This window comes from Microtus ochrogaster, chromosome 22, assembly GCF_000317375.1.
Source record: "Microtus ochrogaster isolate Prairie Vole_2 chromosome 22, MicOch1.0, whole genome shotgun sequence".
Lineage (NCBI taxonomy): Eukaryota > Metazoa > Chordata > Mammalia > Rodentia > Cricetidae > Microtus > Microtus ochrogaster.
This window is the reverse complement of record NC_022023.1, coordinates 13483083-13503113: the sequence shown is the minus strand read 5'-3', so window position 1 is coordinate 13503113 and position 20031 is coordinate 13483083. Positions and strand designations below refer to the sequence as shown.

General features: G+C 47.9%; 1 protein-coding gene across 2 annotated transcripts in view; it reads left to right on the top strand.

The window, feature by feature from the left end:
* Il16 (interleukin 16) overlaps positions 1-20031 on the top strand; it is a 70216-nt gene that overhangs the window by 27532 nt on the left and 22653 nt on the right. The window contains exons 3-9 of one of the 2 annotated variants that reach the window (XM_013350184.2): positions 7211-7319; positions 10160-10293; positions 12135-12245; positions 13028-13142; positions 15557-15630; positions 16384-16600; positions 18155-18272. In XM_013350184.2, the coding sequence (XP_013205638.2) occupies positions 7211-7319; positions 10160-10293; positions 12135-12245; positions 13028-13142; positions 15557-15630; positions 16384-16600; positions 18155-18272 (878 nt within the window). Of the gene's footprint in view, positions 1-7210; positions 7320-10159; positions 10294-12134; positions 12246-13027; positions 13143-15556; positions 15631-16383; positions 16601-18154; positions 18273-20031 lie in introns of those variants that run through there. The other variant, XM_026784438.1, reaches the window with a different exon arrangement.

The window sequence follows — 20031 nt, the reverse complement described above, 5'->3', positions numbered from 1 at the left end:
ATTAGAGTTCCACACTTTCACCATCAATGCATTAGATTAGAGTTCCACACTTTCACCATCAATGCATTATATTAGAGTTCCACACTTCCACCATCAATGCATTAGAGCTCCACACTTCCACCATCAATGCATTAGAGCTCCACACTTTCACCATCAATGCATTAGATTAGAGTTCCACACTTTGACCATCAATGCATCTTTATGCATTTACTCATCACCTGACCTCCCTGGCCCTCAGAAATGATAGAGTTGAAACTATAAAAAACATTGGCTTCAGATCCTATTCCACAACTTGTGTCCTTTTGCACATATTCTGCCTTTTCCCTGCACCCTTTCTGGACCCCCTTTGTAAACAGTTACTCTGTGCGCATGGCCTGAGCACGGAGTCCAACTCATGTCCTCGTGTGTGGAAATGGGTCTACCCTGGCAGCGTTTATTAGAAATATTCTTTTCACGGTATCAGATCCACTGTAGTAGGCGATCTGGGCCAGGACCTTGACCGGGACAGGAGTGGGAATGGCGTGCTGGGGAGGCTTGAGAAGGTGGAATTAGAAGGACCTGGTGACAGTGGTCGTGCTGTGGAGAAGGGGAGTGGACATCAGAGGGAAGTCCTGGCTGTGCTTGTCCCTTCCCCCTTGAGACTACCAGACAGGGGACATCATCCGTATGACCAGGTGGTGGCCCAGAACCGATCTGCTGGAGTCTGCTTGTGTGTCCTTGTGATTTAAAAATCAAAGCCTGTTGCCGCAATGTCAACCCAACCACAGGAAATGGACCTTGCTGGGGATGATTGGGTTATGCTGTGTGGGTCCCTCAGAGGCAGCGGTCACAGCAACTCCGTTCAAAAGAAAACAGGAAAGTTTCCGTTGAGGAGGAAGGCCGCCAGCAAGCTCCAGAGTGTCAAGTCTGTCACTGATGCCAGTGAGCAGTCCACATGCAAAATGATCTCTCCCAGTGGGTCAATAGGACTCATAAGCCTTGAGAGAACTTCAGGCTCTGCAGTCAGTTTGCTTGCAGGACACAATGCCCCCGAATTCCTCCTACAATAATTCTGGGTTATCCTCTCATTCCAAGAGGACTGCGTATCTTTCCATTTTTAGAGTCGGCTGTTTGTCCCTAGAAGCAATAGGACTGATCTTAATGTTGGCAAAAGTACTGTGAAGAGCTTGCTGGACAGTGGACCACACAAGGCCCTTTGGTCCCACTGTGACCGGGTTGGTGGAGAGATGGATGTCTAGGTAATGGTGGCGTGCATTGCACACAGAATGGCTGCCGTGACCACAGTCTCTGGTGAGAACAAGGGGAAGAGTGTTCTAATGACTGTGTTAGCCCTTTGACCGCAGTGACAAAGCCCCAGCGTGGAGAGAAGCCCCACCTTGGGAACAGGAACAGAAGTGTTCTGTTCTGTGTATTGCAGAGGGAGGACTCTGTGGACTTGCTCTCAGGGCTCCTACAGAGACTCCTTTGATGAGGAGCTGCCCCACCCAGGACATGCTTGTCCAAGAGTGGCCAGGCTTCCCCTGGGAGCCAAGGGAAGCCGTTTGAGTCTTGTGAATCATTTTTTCATATGTGATCATTTCAGAAAAGGAAAGCAGCTCAGAGGCTTTGAACATAATCCTCAGTTGCATTAGAAAGCGCAGCGCTCCAAGTGATGGTGACAGATGGCTAGTCTGCCTCTCAGCTTACAGAAAGGGAAACTGAGTCTGAGCAACGATGCAGCATGTCTAGAGTCATGAAAAAGTCAAGACTGCTGGTCTCATGACCCCATCTTCCATCTCGTCACTCATGTCTCAGGGGGAGGCCACCAAATTTGACATCTTCAAAAACATTTGTTTTGAGATTTCTTTTATATTATGTGTGCGGGCGTTTGGCCTGCACACACATCTGTGCACTGTGTGCATGCATGCATCATGGAAGCCAGAGGAAGGTATTGGAAGAACTGGAGTGACAGATGGTTGCTAGCTGCCATGTGGATGCTGGGAGTTGAACCCTGATTCTCTCTGGGAAATCAGCCAGTGCTTAAATTGCTGAGCCATCTCTCCAACTTCTTCTTGAAAAATGCATGTGTGTGGGGGGGATATACACATGGGTGTGTGTGTGTGTGTGTGTGTGTGTGTGTGTGCACATGAGTGCACACATGTACGTGTGTGTGTGCATGTGGAGGCTTGAGGACAACCTTGGGGTGTCATCCTCACAAACGCCATCTACCTCCTCCAACACAGATTTCAACATTAGCCTGGAGGTCACCTGATAGGATAGACTGGGCAGTCAGCGAGCCTAGGGCTTTTCCTGTGTCTACATCCCCAGTGCTGAGCTTAGAAGCTCACCATCACGCCAGGAGTTTTTTTTTTTTTTTTTTTTTTTTTTTGTGAGTCCTAGAGATTAAACTCGGGCTCTCATCTTCCATAACAAACCCTTTATCAGCTGTTCCACTCAGCCTCCAGCTTGGCAGTGAGATGAACTCAGAGCACACGGGGCACTGTTGCATTGGTGAGCCAACCACAGAGCGTCTATAAACACCTGCATTGCCTTGCTCAGGAACTTTTAGGATGCATGTCTTCTCACACTCGATGCAAAATTGCCACTTTAGTTTGATCTTCATCCACCAGTGTGTCTCCATTCCTGCCGCGGTGGAATCTAGGGAAACTGTTCCCTTCCCAGAAGGCTAAAGAGATGTACCTCAGTTTCACACAGTTATCCAGAAGCTTGAGGACGTGGCCCTGATTTGATGCAACTTTTTGCCTTCTGTCAGGCCAGACACTGGCCACATGGCTGAGGGGAAGGATCAGCTGCCTTGAGACTTACATCAGAGGTGACTCTGGTTAGGGAACACGGACTGGTAAGGAAGACAGACTCAAGGGCATGGTCGCACTTCCACGGAGAGCAAAGTCATGAGGCAGGAATGTGCTCTGGGAACTGTGAAGTCCTGTGGAAGACCAAGATGGCAAGATGGCAAGACTTCTTTTGGATCAGGCCTTCTTCAACCAACACTGAAAATGTCAGAAAGTGAACCCCTCATGTGAACAGAGCATTCTTTTATTGTTCAATCCAGGAAAAAATGGGTTTGTTCTATTCCCTCTGATTCTCCTGCCATCTTGGTTTGACTAGCCAGACAATTTTTATTTTGGATTAGGGATTTTATAAAGAAAAAAAAATCCTACTATTGTAACAGTTGAAATAAATGTCATGTTAGTAATTTGTTTTGGGCCCAATTAAAAGGACAAATACGGTAGAAAACCTAGAAAATATGCAATGTTAACACATTAAACGGGGGTGGTGGTTTGGGCCTGTAATCTCAGTACTCAGGAGGATCAGAAGTTTAAGGTTATTCTTGGCTACATATGGAGTTCAAGGTCAGCCTGGGCTACATGAGACCCTGTTCCTAAAGGGGGAGAAAGTACTGGGAAAACAGCTTCCAGTAGAGAGCTTACTGTGTGTGGGGGGTACCTTAGTTCAAACCCCCAGAGTCTACATTAAGAAGCGAAAAGGCGGGTCTCCTAGTGATGTGAATGTCACTCCATCGCTGAGGGGGTGAGCACAGTAGACAGCCGAGTCTTGCTCACCAGCCAGCCTAGGCTAACGAGTTTCAGATCAAGGAGAAGTGGTGTCTTCCAAACCAAGACGAGGAGCTCCTGAGGCATAACATCCAAGTCGCCTTCACATACACACGCACACACAAGTCCATACACATATAAAATAAAAAGAAAGGAAAATGCAGACATAGCTTCATCATTCAACTACACCCTTCCTCATTCATGGGAACCGTTGTCCTGTGGGTCTCGCCTATTGTGTGTTATCACAACTGGGAAGACGAGAACCCAGTACACGGCAAGTTCTTAGCAAACGCTTCTTGAATGAATGTTGCTATTTCAGTGTATCTGTTTCTAGCCCTTTCCAGTGTACTTTTTACATTATTATAGTCAGACTATTGTAAAATATTTCAGAACTTGTAGATACAAGCACAAGTATAAGTACACTAAAATAACTCTTCTAAACACTGTTTTAAAAGAAGCTTATCAGGCCATGTCCTGTGTGCATCCACTTTAAGTATTTACTTTCAAATTATCAAACATTTGGAAGTGGCAATACACAGACTGAATTCACGTCTCAGAGGGGCTTCAAGAATAAGAATAAGGGTCACCCTTGGGCAAGTAGACCAGTTAGCTGCTGTGCTTAGCAGGCCTGCGGAGGTCCCAAGGCCACACTAGATCGCGACTTACGTCCTCTCACTGGAGAGCAGGAAGTGGAGACTACTAGAGGGAACCCTTCACATTAGAGCTGGGATGCAACCTCCTGCCACGGCCATCACTAAGAAGTGTCTTTTGGAAATCAGGCTGGATATTCCAGTGTGCTCAGAAAAGCAGATCACATACTTAATTTTGAAAATCAGAGTCTCAAGAGCTCAGCTAAATCAAGTCTCTCCTGTATCTAATCACTGCTTTGGTCACGTGTCAGGAATTTCCCGGGTTGGCGCCCTTAAAGATGGGTCATTTTGCGCAGGCTAACACAGCGCCATCTGCTGCTGAAAAGAAAAATGACAGCCTAGGAGGCCGCCCAGACTTCATCTGTTTTCACAGCGGCGGCTTACCAAGGAAATAAAAGGGAATTGATTTGTGGTTTCTTGCATGAATTCTTGTGTCAGACTGGATTTAGCTCTATTCCTGAAAGTCTGTTAGTGGACTTCTGGATCCAGATTGCTTACGACACTCACCTGGTTAACTCCGCCACCGGGCAGAAAAGTCTTTCAAAACTCAAAAGAAATATACACCTCTGGAGAAACAATTGTCTGAACAGTAGCCATGGAAGGGGGCTAACCATGTTCTGGATCCCGTGAGAAGTTTCTGTGTGTCATAGTGCAGGTGGGCGTGGACTCAGAAAGGCTTACTAGCCTACCATCAACAACTGGGGAGAGGAAAGCCATGAAACTTGTGGGGAAAATGCCAGCCGTGTCTTCAGTGCCAGCCTGCTGAGACCGGCTGAGGCTGGCTGAGGTCGGCTGAGGCCAGCTGATGCCAGAGATACCCAATGAGAGGCAGAGCAAGGGGGATTCTCTGTTCCTGGGCCACACACCAGGTGTTGAATATTGTAGCCACTCAGCACACAGAATTAACCAGCCCCTGCCATACCTGCCTTCTCAAAAAGGTAGTCACGTCAGGTAGACTAGGAGTCTCCAGGACACTGCAACATTAAGTGCCCACCCCTAAACACCTAAACTATCTTTAGCTATAGCTTCCAGGTCCAATAACAAATATCCAAATCATTTACCTGGTCGTTCAAACTCGACAGCTGTGGACTTCCCTATGTTTATGGAGTTTTCTACCTACTGCTTCCCTGAAGCACACACACACACACACACACACACACACACACACACACACAGTTGCAATAGAAAGTGAGGACGCCAATGTGATTCAACAATTGTCACAGCGTTTGTAAAGTTACAAAAGAGAACAGACCTAGAAGCAGAAGTAAAGTAATTCCTTCACTCTCTCTGCCAGCCTCTGTGCCCCTCACTCTCCACTTCTGGTGCCTCAGGGAAAGGAGGGGGGGGGCTGGAGAGTTCTTCCAGATGTTTTTTGTTCATGCAAGGAAGAGCCAGATGGTTTCTTCCACCCTGGTAGAGAGATGAGACTAATTAGGTTATTTAACATACTCAGTACAATGGAAACTCTGCATGTGTGGTGTGTGTGTGTTTGTGTGTGTGTGTGTGTGTGTGTGTATGTGTATGTGTATGAGTGTGTATGTGGTGTGTGTTTGTGTGTTTGAGTGTGTGTGGTTTGTGTGGCATGTGTGTATGTGGTATGTTGTGTGTTGTGTTGTTTGTGTGTGGTATGTTGTGTGGTATGGTGTATGTGTGTACATACAGACATCAGAAGTCAACATTGACTATCTTCCTCATTCCCTCTACACCTTACTTTTTGGAGACAGGAGACAAAGCTGGAGCTGGATCTCACTGACTCAGCAAGACCTGACCAATGGGCTATAGGGTCCACCTGCCTCTGCTTCCCCAGCACTGAGATCACAGGCATAAGCTGCTATCCCTGGCTTTTTATATGGTACTGGGGATCCAAACTTAAGTCCCTGTCCTTGGGTGGCAAGCTCTTCATAGACTGAGCCATCTCCCAAGTCCTAGAAGCTATTCCTATAAAATCATTGTGATAAAAAAAGTGAAATAATTCAATATGGTAAGGCAGAAATAGAAGAGGATTGTAAATAATTCGGCTTGATATTGACTTTTAAGTTTCTAAATTAAATGCTGGCAAATAGAAATCAGCAATATAATAAAATCATAATACCCAGGAGAACACTTGGATGATTCAATACTTTAAAACTCTGTACTTGCCCAGCAGTAATTTTGTGAGTGCCTGTCTCAGGGCGATGTAGCACCCCCGTCATCTCTAGTACAGGTCTCCAAGACTCTCTGTTCAGGACACTTTCTATTCCTTTTGACTGAACACTTGTCATTCTCTGTAGTGATCTTTCACCTTTGTTTATTGTTAGCCTTTCTTGACTAAAATGTCGGTTATCCAACGTCAGGTCCTTGCCTGTCTAGATCACTGCTGAACTCCCCATGTGTAATCAAGACCCTGACATATGCATTTGACATTGTAGCATTTGTTTAATAACTATGCAATTTCTATTTGTTAAGTACCTTTTAGTTAAGCAAATGTTTATCTGGAATAAATGATTAAGAATGGTTCTAAATCCCAGCCTTCAAGGTGCCTGCTGTTTCAGTAGAGAGATAGACAAATCAACAGGTATTTCTCTGGTCCATGCCTGTAAACACAGATTCCACTTTAGTTTCCCCGCTGCCCAGACCTGAATAATCACACAGAAAACTATATTAATTACAACACTGTTTGGCCAATAGCTCAAGCATATTCCTAGCTAGCTCTTATATATTAAATTAACCCATTTCTATTAATCTGTGTAACGCCACGAGGCTGTGGCTTACTGGAAAGGTTCAGCGTCCTTCTCCTTTGGTAGCTACATTGTGTGTCTTTGACTCTGCCTACTCTTCCCCTCTATCTCTGTTCAGATTTCCTGCCTGGCTTTACTCTGCTAAGCCATTGGCCGCAACAGCGTTATTCATCAATCAATATAAGCAATACATAAACAGAAGAACTTCCTACATCCATGCCCCATTATGCTAAGCATTCATTTCAATTTTTAATTTGCTGAATAAAAAAGATGGAAACTGTTTTCACAGGAACCTTCTACAACTTCCTCCAGAGAAAAGACTGGAAAATCAGAAGCACAAAGTAGTAGCTTCCTGTTCCCTAAAGTCTGCCACCAGAGGACACGCAGCAACTCCACCAGTGAGTATCTTGTCAAAATATCTTCGGGAACAGGGTTGTACTCGTTCCTTTTCTGTTGCTGTGGAAAATACTGTGACCCAGGCTACTTAAAGAATGTGTTTATTCTGGCTTCTAGTTCCAGAGGGTTAGAGTCCATAGTGGCAGGAGGAGACAGCAAACAGTCATGGTGGCAGGAATAGGCTGTCGAGAGCTCACATTTTGAAGGGGATGTGAGTATGGTGCAGAGAGAGAACTGGAAACGAGAGTCGAAACTCTCAAGACTGCCTCTCATCCTTCCTCCAATGGACCACACTGCCTTCCTCCAATGGACCTACACCTCCCCAAACAGCCCAACCAACTGGGGACCAAATGTTCAAATGCATGAGCCTGTGGGGATGCTCTCATCCAGCCCACCACAGGGACTTACCTGCTCCTGAACATCAGGACTGTTGTTGCTGTCGGGAGCCTAGGGGGCTGGGTCCTTCCTGGGTTATCAAGGGTAAACCAAGTTGACTGTCTGTCTCTCAGAGAGCATGCTTCATAGGTGTGCTTCCCAGACAGCTAAAGGGGTTCTACATTGACCTGGCCATGTCTATGTGGACAGCACCTTTGGCTGAGTGATATGCTGGGGAGATCGGGTCTGGGGAAGAGAAAAAAAACCTTTGCTCCTATCCTGAGTGCTGGCGTAATTCCTGTGCTGAGCAAGCTTCCCCTGCAACCCCAGCCTCCTTTGCTCACCTGTCACATGACAGGGGCTGAGATCAGAAGACCCGAGGACTCGTGAGCGCTGTAAATAGAATCAGAAGAGTGGAGAAAGGCGTGGCGAAATTAAGCTCGCGCTGAAGGTGTTAACACGAAGCCGGGCTAACATTTTCAGTTAATGCCATGCTCTTCCCATGTGGCTACAGAAAACGTGTGTGCACAAGTCATTGGAAATTCTACTCTAAACACCGTGTTTAGAGTGGAATTGTATGAACATTTATAGTCTAGTTAACAACTCCCTTTTATTAAACATTCTCATTATTTTTAGTCTTTCATTAGCATAATCCTTACTGTTTACTTTACACATGATTTTTTTTTTGCACCCATGTTGATTCCTGAAGGGAACCCCATTTAGCCTCCATATCTGTAAATGGGAACTACTTTAAAAAAAATAACATTTTTATAGAAAATGTGTGGATTCTTTTCTCTCCCCATTGTCTTCTAAACAATCCAGCATACGTAGTGCATTTAATTGCCTCTACTATGTGATAATAATGTAGTAAACTTATACAAAATATGGAAAATCACCCACATATCCTGGTATCTATGGGGGGAGGGGTCCTGGAAGCAATTGATGCCCATGAATGCTGAGTGACAACCACACAGGAGGGAGTGGCTGATGACTGAGAAGGCTTGAAGGCTGAGTGTGGTGGCGTCTGTAGTTCCATCATGTGGGCCATGCAGGTAGGATGATCAGGAGTCCAAAGCCTGCCTGGACTATATACATTGAGCGTGTGGCCAGGCTGGGCTACAGCAGAGCCTGTCTCAATCTCACCCCCACACTCACCCCCAAAACACAAAGCAAAATGAAAGACACCATATTTGAGGGCCATTATGCTTAGATTGGGATCTAACTTGCTTGGAAGTGATTATCTGTGTGACTTTGGGGAAGCTGCTCGTCTCTCCGAGCCTCATTCTCTGTGGTACTACGAGCCGTCCTTAAATGGCCTGTTTGGAGACTTTTATAACTTGGTTTCTTGTTTGTAACGGCCTGGGAGTTAAATTTTGGTTTAAACGGTCGGTAGATACAGCTGAAGGACTTTGACCACACGGCCACACTAACCTGCCATTCCTTCAGCAGCAGACATGATCAACCACTTCACACTGGGCTACTATTATTCTTTTAAATATGTATTGCACAGGCTTCTCCATCCTGCCTGTGACTGCTTTTCTGCCCTGTTCTGCACCTGGTACTGGTTACACACTTTGCAGGGGCCTCTGTCTAGAACGAAACCAAGGGAGTCTGTGCAAAACTATTAAGAATTTCAAAGTGGCTAACTAATTTATTAAACTTAATTACTGAATAAATACTTCAGAATAAAATTTCTAAATCATCCCTTTTATGAGAGCCGAGGAACTTAGTGTTATCCATTTTTAGTTCCTTTGGCAATTAACTTTTCCAGTTCATAATTCGACTTAGCTTTAAAGTATAAATTTATTATTATTGTTACATATTCATCTCAACTTACAGCTTCTCTTTCTAAAACTGCTTGGGCTTCTGAGCTGGGGTCCTAACCACATTTGGTATCAATCGAGCCAGTGCGGTAGGCATTGCAGGTTTGAACTCCCCCACTTTGAAGATGATAATTTTGATGCATTTTTCTATCGCCTTGTATACATCCACAAATATTTTCAGGCAGAGTACCCAGAGGAGGACCCAGAACAGCCAGTTTTGGAGAATGAACTATGTCCTGCTCTGGCCTCTGTTTATGCAGATCTGAATCCATAGAAGCTATGGAGCACCCAAAAGCACACTAGTTACCTGGGTCAGAAAGGGCAGAGCCCAGTTCAGCATGGCCTCAGCACCTCACACTGGATTTGCCTATGGCTCTGTAGTCAATCTACTGAAACTCATTCCAAACGGCAACCTATTTTTCTGTCCTTATTTCTCTTTCTCTCTTTCATCTGGTAGAGGTCATTACCATGGGTCTTCTGCAGCCTTGAGGACAGCACCAACCATCCTAGGTGCTGGATGGTTTCTGCCCTCACAGACCCTCACCTAAAGAAGGGGCTGGCGATTGATGGACGAGGCTGATATCTGAGTGCACACAAATGATTTCTTCCTGTTTGTTCCCCCCACCCCGTCCATCTCTGTTTAGGTGTTAATCCCTATTGCGCAGGAGAAATTGATTTTCCAATAGCCAAGAAATCTGCAGCTCCCACTGACAGGCAACCGTACTCTCTCTGTAGCAACAGGAAGTCTCTCTCTCAACAGTTGGACTACCCGGTTTCGGTAAGATGGAGGGGAGGGGCCTGGAGACATGGGAGGAACGGAGGCTGTGTGATCACACTAGCGCTTTTCTGCTCACAGACGACAGAGAGCTTACTGAGTTTGCTAAGGCACCCTGCTAGGCACAAATCATTTGGAAGGACTATCTGTCAAGCCTCCCTTGGGCCAGGTACATGCAACCACTGTCGCTTCTATGCTGTTAGGAGCCCATAGAGAACAGCATCCCTGTCCCCCACTGCCCCCACAGAGTTCTCAAGGTCTAAAGCATCCTGAGAATCCCTTTATTTCACCTGCACAATAACTCTGAGGTGAGAAGACTAGGGAACTCAGGATTTGATAAACTAAGGAGTTTATTATCTTTCACGGTGCTAGTATGTAGCAAAATTGAGACTTGAAGTTGTATCATTTTTTTTAACATTTATTCATTTCCTATTTGTGAGTGTGTGTTTTTTAGGTGGGAGTGGTGGGGATGCAACAGTGTGAGTGTGGAAGGCAGAAGTATGGGAGCAGGCTTTTTCCTTCCAATATGTGGGTCCCAGACACACCCATCCCCCACAGAGGCAGGGGCCAGAGACAGAGACAGGGGTTTGACTCTCTGAACGTCTTCATCTCGTGACCAGCAACACTGAGAAGTTAGTTAACCATTGCTGATGGCCCCTCGTGGTCTCACCTTGTCTGCATAGAGGCTTCCAAGGGAGGCAGCAAAGCAGGATCCCCGAAGGGTTGTTTCTGGGATGCAGGGAGGGACAGCCTTGGTTTAGGGCTACAAAACCTGGGATAGGTGTGGTCACTGTGCCTAGCCAAGTATCAACAGCTTCAGACCAGCAACAGGAAAGAAGAGGGAAGGGAATAGCAGGGGAGAAGCGGGAAGAGGAAGGAGGGAAGGGGGGGGAGGAGAAGATGAGCTGTTTCTTCAGGGAATGATGGTCTTGAAGCCCAAATCCACTCCAGGGTCCCTACAGGCTAGTTACATATGTGACTCGCCTGGCAGCGTCAGATCTTAGTGAGCAGGATCCTTACACACTCTTACACACTCTCCCTTACACACCCTCAGCTAACATGTTGGCTTGGTGACCAGGTAGGAAGCACTAGCGTGTTCCTGGGCTGCAGACTGCTAACGCAGCACATAGCAAAAGAAGGATGTGTCATTACTTCCTGGGGACGAAGCCCCGCCCTCAACACCTGCATAGTTAGCACAGTTAATTATTCCTTGACACCATGCACACAGGTAAGTCCTCTTGAAAATGATCTTCTGGAGGAAACGGAGGCAGAGAGGGACAAAGTCACTTCTCCAAGGTCATTAGCGGGTAACTAACTAGCAGAGCCAGGAGAACACTCTGGGACATGGATATGGCTTCTGAAGTGACAGCATTACCACTAAGCCACACTGCTCCCCACTGGGGTTCTGGGACACAAAACTGCTCGTGGTTGATGCCCTCCGCTTCTTTGAGGCAGCTGGTTAACCTCCCTCCGCCTTCCCTGGAATTAAAGTTCTTCTTTTGAGTCTTGGGGTTCTAAACTCCTTGCCTACTGCCCCGTGCCTGGCACAAGCAGAGGTTTTGGTAAACATGCTTTGAGCTGAACACAGTATATAGGGATGTCTCAAACTCAACTGAAGGTCTCACTTGGCCTCCAGGGCTTATTCTGGGGGCAGTATGGTCTGAATTATTACCCCTGGCTTACCCCTTCGCAAGCACGTGTGAGCCTTCTCTGCTGATCTGCAGCCAGGCCACCTTAGATAAAGCTTCCTTCCCAAGTGCGACCCTTGGGAGGTAGAGGGCGGGGCTCTTCTTGGCTGATGTCACTGGTGACTCATTCCTGCCCTCTCGGGTTCTTCATGACAGGGCACTACAAGACCAACTCGGTCACTGAGCACCGCTCAGCTTGGGCAGCTGTCTGGGGGTCTGCAGGCTTCAGTCATCTCCAACATCGTGCTGATGAAGGGCCAAGCAAAGGTGAGCAAAGATCATCACCAATGGGAAGCGCTGGGGCATTGACTTCTAGGAGCTGTCATCTAGGGAAGAGTGGGAACAGGGCGGTGGGACACTGAGCACAACAGAGGGGGCAAACCCAAGCTCGCAGGCACTCGCTGGAGTTTAAGCAATGCTGATTCTTCCAGCTCCACTGTGATCATTTCCTCTCTGAGGACACCACAGTGTTGTTCCCCGACATAATCCTAGGATGTGTTGGTCGGCTTCTGAGAATGACCTAGAAATAATGACAGGGAGAATAGCACCTGCAGAAAGACCAGGTGACTGGCGTCCTATGGCAGGAGACCGGATGGATCCAGGATGGAGGGAACAAGGGGCCTTTGGTAGCAGAAAGGATGTGTCCCTGGGTGTAGCTGTTACTATTAATGCCATTAACGTCTCCTTGATGTTTCTGGGCATCGTATTTTATTTTCAAGTACAGCCTGTGAATTCTGTAACCTTATTTCACAACAATATCAGAGGAGGCGATTGGATAGAAATACTCAAGCAGAGAGAATGGAGCATTAGTCTCTACCCTGCACCCCTCTGCCAGCTTTGTGGGCAAGCCTCTCATACTCCATAGTCCAAACTGGCCACAAGCTGCTAACCACACTGCCTGGTTAACTCCTGAGACCACCCCACAGAACTAAAGGAACTTTGTCTCCTCCCCAATTCCTTTCTTCAGGGCTTAGGCAGGGCCTTAGAGAAAAGTCCTGTCTAAGAAACAGCTGGGATACTCTCCATCTGACCTCCTCTTCTTTCCCCAGGGCCTGGGCTTCAGCATCGTTGGGGGGAAGGACAGCATTTATGGTCCCATTGGGATTTACGTGAAGAGCATCTTTGCTGGAGGTGCAGCTGCCGCCGACGGACGGCTCCAGGAAGGTAGGCCTCCTTTCCTCCCCCTCCGAGTGTGGCTGAGAGGTGAGAAGCATAGTCCAGAACTGCGTCTCAGGAGGCACCGAGAGCTGAAAATGCATCTGGGGCTTTCAGAGTATTCTTCTGTGGTTGGGAGGAGTGCGTATCTCTAGTGGGAGACTTCTCTCCTCAAGGACGCCATCATAGCGAGGAGCAGACTATCATTCTTCTGGTCTCCAAGGGTACCAAGCACACATGTGGTATACTGATATACATACAGGCAAAATGTCTATACACATCAATTAATCATCCGTCAATCAATTAATTAAAAGAACCCAGTGATAGGATTAAGAAAAATTGTGACGGTGCATGCCTTTAATCCCAGCACTCAGGAGGCAGAAACGAGTGAATCTCTGTGAGTTTGAGGCCAGCCTGGTATACAGAATGAGTTCCAGAACAGCCAGAGCTACACGGAGAAATCCTGTCTCTGAAGACAAACAGAAAACCAAGCCCTTAAACGCACAAACACACACAACACACAAGATTAATAAAATTTAATTCAAAAAAATTCTATCTTGCTGTTTTTGCGGCATACAAATTATGACAAGATTCAAATTTCAGCCATGTTCTTTCATGTGAGGCCATGGCTGCCTTGATGTTCCAACTCTGTGTTGAGTCATCAAAACAGAAATGGTAAGACTTGCAAAGATATGTGACCCATGTCACATATCATATAACATATATACTCTGGGTACATGTGTGTGTATGTACGTGTCTTGTGTAAGTTGTCACATGTTTGTATGCTATGCATACACACACACACACACACACACACACACACACTTATCTGGCTCTCTACAGAAAACACTGCCAACCCAAGCACAGTGCGGCATCGGGCAGTGGGAGGCACTGGATAGAGTGGCCTTGGGTGAGTCAGGAAGTGGTGTATAGGATGCAGTGGCTGACAAGAGGCAGGTAGCAGGTGAGCCGGTCAGAGGCTGGCACGGGAGCCTGGCACCAGAGGCTGTCACCTGCTCTTGAGACTGTCTGGAACAGTAACCCTTCCAAGGACTAGAGTCAATGAGAACAGCCGAGGCCTGGGAAAAGGCAGTAAGTGGGTAATGAGGACGTGTGACAGCTTCCAGTTTCAGTCAGCTGAAGAACAGGAAGAGGCCTAGGAGGAAGAGGAAAAGGCTGAAGAAGTGGGAACTGCAGGAGGGCGATGTGCCTGGCTGAGCACTAGATGGCGCTGTCCGACAGCCCACTGAAAAGCGGTCGCCAAGAGGGGATCTTTGGGAAGGAGTGGATTAAAGAACCACAGAGGTGTGGAGGGGGGAGGGACTGAGAGGGGGCGGGAAAGGACCAAGAGCAGGTCTACAGGAGCAGCCCAGGCAAGATCAGGAAGAGAAGAGGAGGCAGGAGAAGGGAAGAGTAGGCCCGTATCCAAAGTGTGTGCTTTGGTGTTTTGTTACTTTTGGACTTTTGGAAACCATCAATGTTTTGACGGGGGAAATGGTGCAGGGTAGGGTTATCTCCCTTAGTTAATAGCAATAATAAAAACAGAATTCCAACCAGCCCATTCCTGGTTTAGAATTAAGAAGTAGCCTAATTGTTTTCAAAAGTGGTGCGCGTGCTCACAACGGCTCTGGGGGAGCATGCTGGTGATGATGGGCTTGCTGTGCACACCACACCACGAATGGCTGGCTTTGCTTCTCCTTCCAGAAAACGATTGTGTGAAATAGATCTAGCACAACCTAGGCTCATCAATGTTCTCCAGACACGACCAAAAGAGGGACATGGCAGACAAGCCCAGAACTGGGTTATTTGGCCTTTGGGGACAGATATTTTAATGGCTTAGATTCAGCTCTGGTGGAATTAAGAGCGGACATTCTGAAGTTTTGGCTTTGCCTCTCCCTTTCTCAGCACACACTTAATTATGTTTTAATTCTGTTTATTTTGTAGCCCTGTCTAGCCTTGGACTCGATAAGTAGCCCAGGCTGGCCTCCGACTTCTGGTGATCCTGTAGCCTGTGTATTGGGATTGCATGCTTGGGGTCGTTTGACATACTTTCCCCGCGCGTGTGTTCTCAGTCATATGGAGTCTTCTGGTGACAAGGGTCGAGTTCTGCCATCGTTCCCTTTGGCTGCAGCGCGGCCCACCACTCTGAGCTCTGCAGCCTTGATTCGTAACACATAGACACACTAAACTAAACAGTATCTGAGCTAAAAAGAAGCAGTTATGACGAGCTGTTGGGAAACACTGTTAAAGCCGAATGGCAAAGTTGGCACTTGAGATTGGTGGCCCAGACAGTGCTCGAGTGTGTCAAACTCCAAAGGCCAAGGGCTAGGCTTGGCAGGCCTAGGGACAAGGCCCAAGGCCCCGAGTATATCCCGAAAGCCTGAATAAAGCTTGCTAGCTTCCACGTTTCTCTCCCTCGACAGGCGATGAAATCCTGGAACTCAATGGTGAATCAATGGCTGGCCTAACACACCAGGATGCCTTGCAGAAGTTCAAGGTAACGTTTTAGCCTCTGTCCACAGTCTGAGGCCCTCAGCAGTGAAGTCAAACCTAGCCTCCTCTCCTTCCTCTGAGGCCACAAAATTAAAAATTGACCCTTTGCAGGGACCTAGCCTTTGCCTAGTCGACGTTGCCCTCGGGCACAGCATTAAGGAAAATCCTCTACAAATGTTAGTAGAATCAGGACATTCAGACTACTAGAGGTTTATAAAACTGTCTCAAAACATGCGTCTTTATAATAGTAGATTTATAGATATGGTTTTAATTTTTGAGGTTATTTTGGAAGGGGGCTAGAGACAGAGTTTCTCTGTGTAGCCCTGGCTGTCCTGGAACTTGCTCTGTAGACCAGGCTGGGCTAGAACTCAGAGACCCGCCTGCCTCTGCCTCATGGGTGCTGGGATTAAAGGCGTGCACCACCACTGCCTTTTTGAGTTTGTAAAGAATCACTAAAAGGTATTTTGCATCTCCATCCAGTTAGTTCAGTTCAAGAGTCTATCTGGGTAAGCACCCATGTCACATATCATATAACATATATACTCTGGGTACATGTGTGTGTATGTACGTGTCTTGTGTAAGTTGTCACATGTTTGTATGCTATGCATACACACACACACACACACACACAGACACACACACACACAGACACACACACCTGCGTTTCCTCGGAGAACAGCAATCATCGTTCCTGGCTGTCTGTTTTCTTTTTCCCACCTGTCTGAGAATGGCTCCAAATACCATCACTCTTTTCCAGCAAGCCAAGAAGGGGCTTCTGACCCTGACAGTGAGGACCCGCCTAACGGCACCCCCTTCCTTGTGCAGCCACTTGTCGCCCCCTCTGTGCCGCTCCCTCAGCTCCAGCACGTGCGGTGCCCAGGACAGCAGCCCCTTCTCCTTGGAAAGCCCCGCGTCCCCTGCCAGCACTGCCAAGCCCAACTACAGGATCATGGTGGAGGTGTCTCTGCAGAAAGGTAGGAGCGCTGTGCCAGCCTGTGCCCACCGCTGTCCTAGGGAGACAGCACGGAACGGGTGACGAGCAGACGCTATTTTTGTCCAGCTGAACTTGCCTCTCTCCCCATCCCCTCTTCCTTTCTTCTTGCTTATTTAGTATGTGTTTGTGTATCCGCCACACAGGGAACAGCTAGTGGGGGCTGAGATTCTCTCTTTCTGCCGGGTGGGTTCTGATGATTAAACTCAGCTTATCAGGCTTAGGAATAGGTACCTGTCCTAGCTAACCCAGACAATGTCTTTATGTCTTTAGTGAGACAGTTAGCAGGCATATAGCAGGGAACCCCCCCCCACACACACACATACACACACACACACACACACACACACACACACACACACACACACACGGCGGGGGGAGTGAGCCAGACTGAACTCTGTAGCTAATATCCTGAGACCTTGAACAGTGCACTGACCCTCTCTGGGCCCATTTTCTTGTTCCTGCAAAATGAATGGAGGGTTGTTTGTTTTTAATCAAGCTGACATCCAGGGATCCGCAGCCATTCGCTCTGTGATCCCAGGTGCATGGCTAATTCTTAAAGGCTGGAGGGACAAGGGACACTGTTAAGGGCAGAGCTGGGCTTCAAGTGCAGTGATAAGCATCATGGGTGCCTGCAGGGCAGAACTTCCTAGGCCTAGTCCTGCCCAGACTTCCCTGTTTGAGAGTGGGGTTGTCACCTACCAGTCACTCAATTCAAGACTACCTTTGAGCCAATCTATTGATCCATTCCTTCTATTCCTTCCCTTTGGAATATACTCCATGCCCTCTGTTTCTCCCTCTGCCACCCTTTGTACCCACAGGGCCTTTCCAGTGACCTTCATGCTTCTATTCTTGCCCATCTGTATTTATTTCTCCATAGAGCCAGGCATATTACTAAAGATGGTAGTTAAATTACGCCACCTCCTCATTCCCGACTGTCCCGTGGCATTGTCTTCTAAGTTAAACAGTGTTTGTTTCTTTACACCTGCCCTCTGTCTCCTCAGCCCACTCTCCCCATGCCTGCCCATGTTCTGCCCACACCGGCCTTCCTGGTCCCACAGCAACAAGGCACCCTCCTCCCAGCCTCCACCTCTGCCTATCTCCTCATCCTGGCTCGTTTTTGTTGTCCATGGTTTACACCACATGTCGTCGCAGAGGCCTGGAGGGGCATCCCGCCACTTCCTAGCTCATTCCCTTTTACTTCCTGTGTAATACTCATCAATGTCTCCTCCCTTCTTCCCACCTCCTCTTGCTCACCTTCCTGTATCCTCCTCCCTGCCGCCTCCCCTCTCTCATTTCCTAGTGTTTCTCCACTTGACCTTACCACACACCCTCCTCACCGTCTGTTTTGCCCATCACTTGGTCCCTAAATGGATCCTGTGTACAGTGACACTCCACACACAGGGGTGGAATGAGCATCATGACCTGGACACTTGCCTAGCCTAAGATGCCAGGTGTCAGAGACTTCTACTAGGCTGGGACCCCTACCCCCCAGGAAAGCTCACGCTCCCCACCTTTCCCCCATTCTGCATTCCAGAGGCTGGTGTTGGCCTGGGGATTGGCCTGTGTAGTGTCCCCTACTTTCAATGTATCTCGGGCATCTTCGTTCACACGCTGTCACCTGGATCCGTGGCGCACCTGGATGGACGGCTGCGGTGGGTCCCCATTTCTTTTCCTAAATGGTCCCCTGGCTTAGAGCAGAGAAAACTGGCTTCCTTTAGGAGTATCTGAGGCTGGCCTTAGGAGAAATGCGGAAGGATTCAGGCTTGACTCGGTTGTAGCACAGCCACAGCCATGTCAATCACCTGGGCATAGGGAAAAGGGGCGGGATACACAAAATCTCAGCAGCCCCACACCAAAGCTGTCGATTGAGTTCAGTGTTACTGATAGCCCGGAAATCTCTGCGTATGTTAAGAAACATGGCACCCGAGAATGTCAGAGAGCAACAGAAAACAAAGGAAGCTTGCTCTAACTCAGACTAGACTGACACAGAATCCATAGTAACATAGACGGTGCAGGGTTTTCCTGTGAGCTCTTGTGCACAACAGAGTGTTTTGAGCAAACCAGCTGTGGCTCATGCACATCCTCGCCAAGAGGGCAGAATAATTTCAGATAGATGCTGCAGTCCCGCCTCTCTCCATAGAACTTCTGCCTACAGCAAGCGACCTGATTGGGTAGAAATCGTTATCTCGGTTTAAGCCAGTACAACACTTGCACAGCTATTCTGACGTCCGCCAGAGGGACAAATGTATCTTTCATGAGGACATGCTCTGCTTTTGTAAACAGGAGACTTTTGCCCTGCTTTAATTCCCCCTCTCCGTGACTGCAGTGTAGGAAGGCAAACCCAGCTCAGGCGGTGTCTGGATAGCAGGTCTGAGCTGGAAACTGATCTGTGCTGCCCTCTGCAGGACAACCACTGCTACTGTGCTTGGGATACAGCTGCAGGGATAGGGGTCCAGCAGCGAAGCTGGGAAACCTGGCTCCAGAGCCAGGGCATCTAGCTGCAGGGTTGGAGGACCCCCTGCCAAGTTAGGATGCTGGCTTTAGCTCTTTTGCCCTCTCCCGGAGGCCCACAGTGGGGTGAGGACTGTTCTGTGCTACCTGGCAGAGGTCTTCCATTATTCCTAGAGAACATACATTATCTTAGCATGATAATGGGCTCAGCTTAGTAGAAACACAGAAGGGAACAGGGGGCCACAACAGGGGATGCAGAATCAGGAGACTGGAGTCCTGCTCAGCCTGCTTTCTTATAGAACCCAGCACCTCCAGCCCAGAGATGACCCCACCCACAATGGACTGGTCCTTCCCCATCCATTAAGACAATGCTCCTCAGGCTTCCTCCAGCCTGATATTCTGGAGACATTTTCTCAGTTGAGGCTCCCTCCTCTCTGGTGACTTTAGCTAGTGTCAAGTTGACATGCAACCAGCCATGATGGTTTATATCAGCAACACTGTCTTTTCTAGTTGGGTTCTTTTTCTGTGTCAGTGGTTACGTCAGCCAGTCTTCTGTTACATAGCAAACACCTGAGGTGTCAGTATATAAGAAGAAAGGTTATCGTGACTCCTAGCGTCAGAAGGTCCACGTGTGTCTGACCCGCCCCACTCCGTGTCAGTCTGTGACGTGGAAACACATGATGGCAGAACAAGTGTTCACCTCCAGGCTGGAACTCTGAAAGAGAGATGAGGACAGGGTCACACTGTCCCCTGTAAAGGTGCATCCCCAGTAACCAGAGGGGCTCGCCCTGGGCCCCAGCTCCTAAAGTTTGCACTGGTTCTCAGGGCCTTTGCAGTGTACTCATGTAAAGCACAGGAGTTGACAGTAACCAGTGCCCCATCTTGGAACTAAAATAAGTCCTCGGCTGCTATCCTTGCTTCTCTTCACAAGGACCTCTGCTGCATCGCACCTCCGTCATT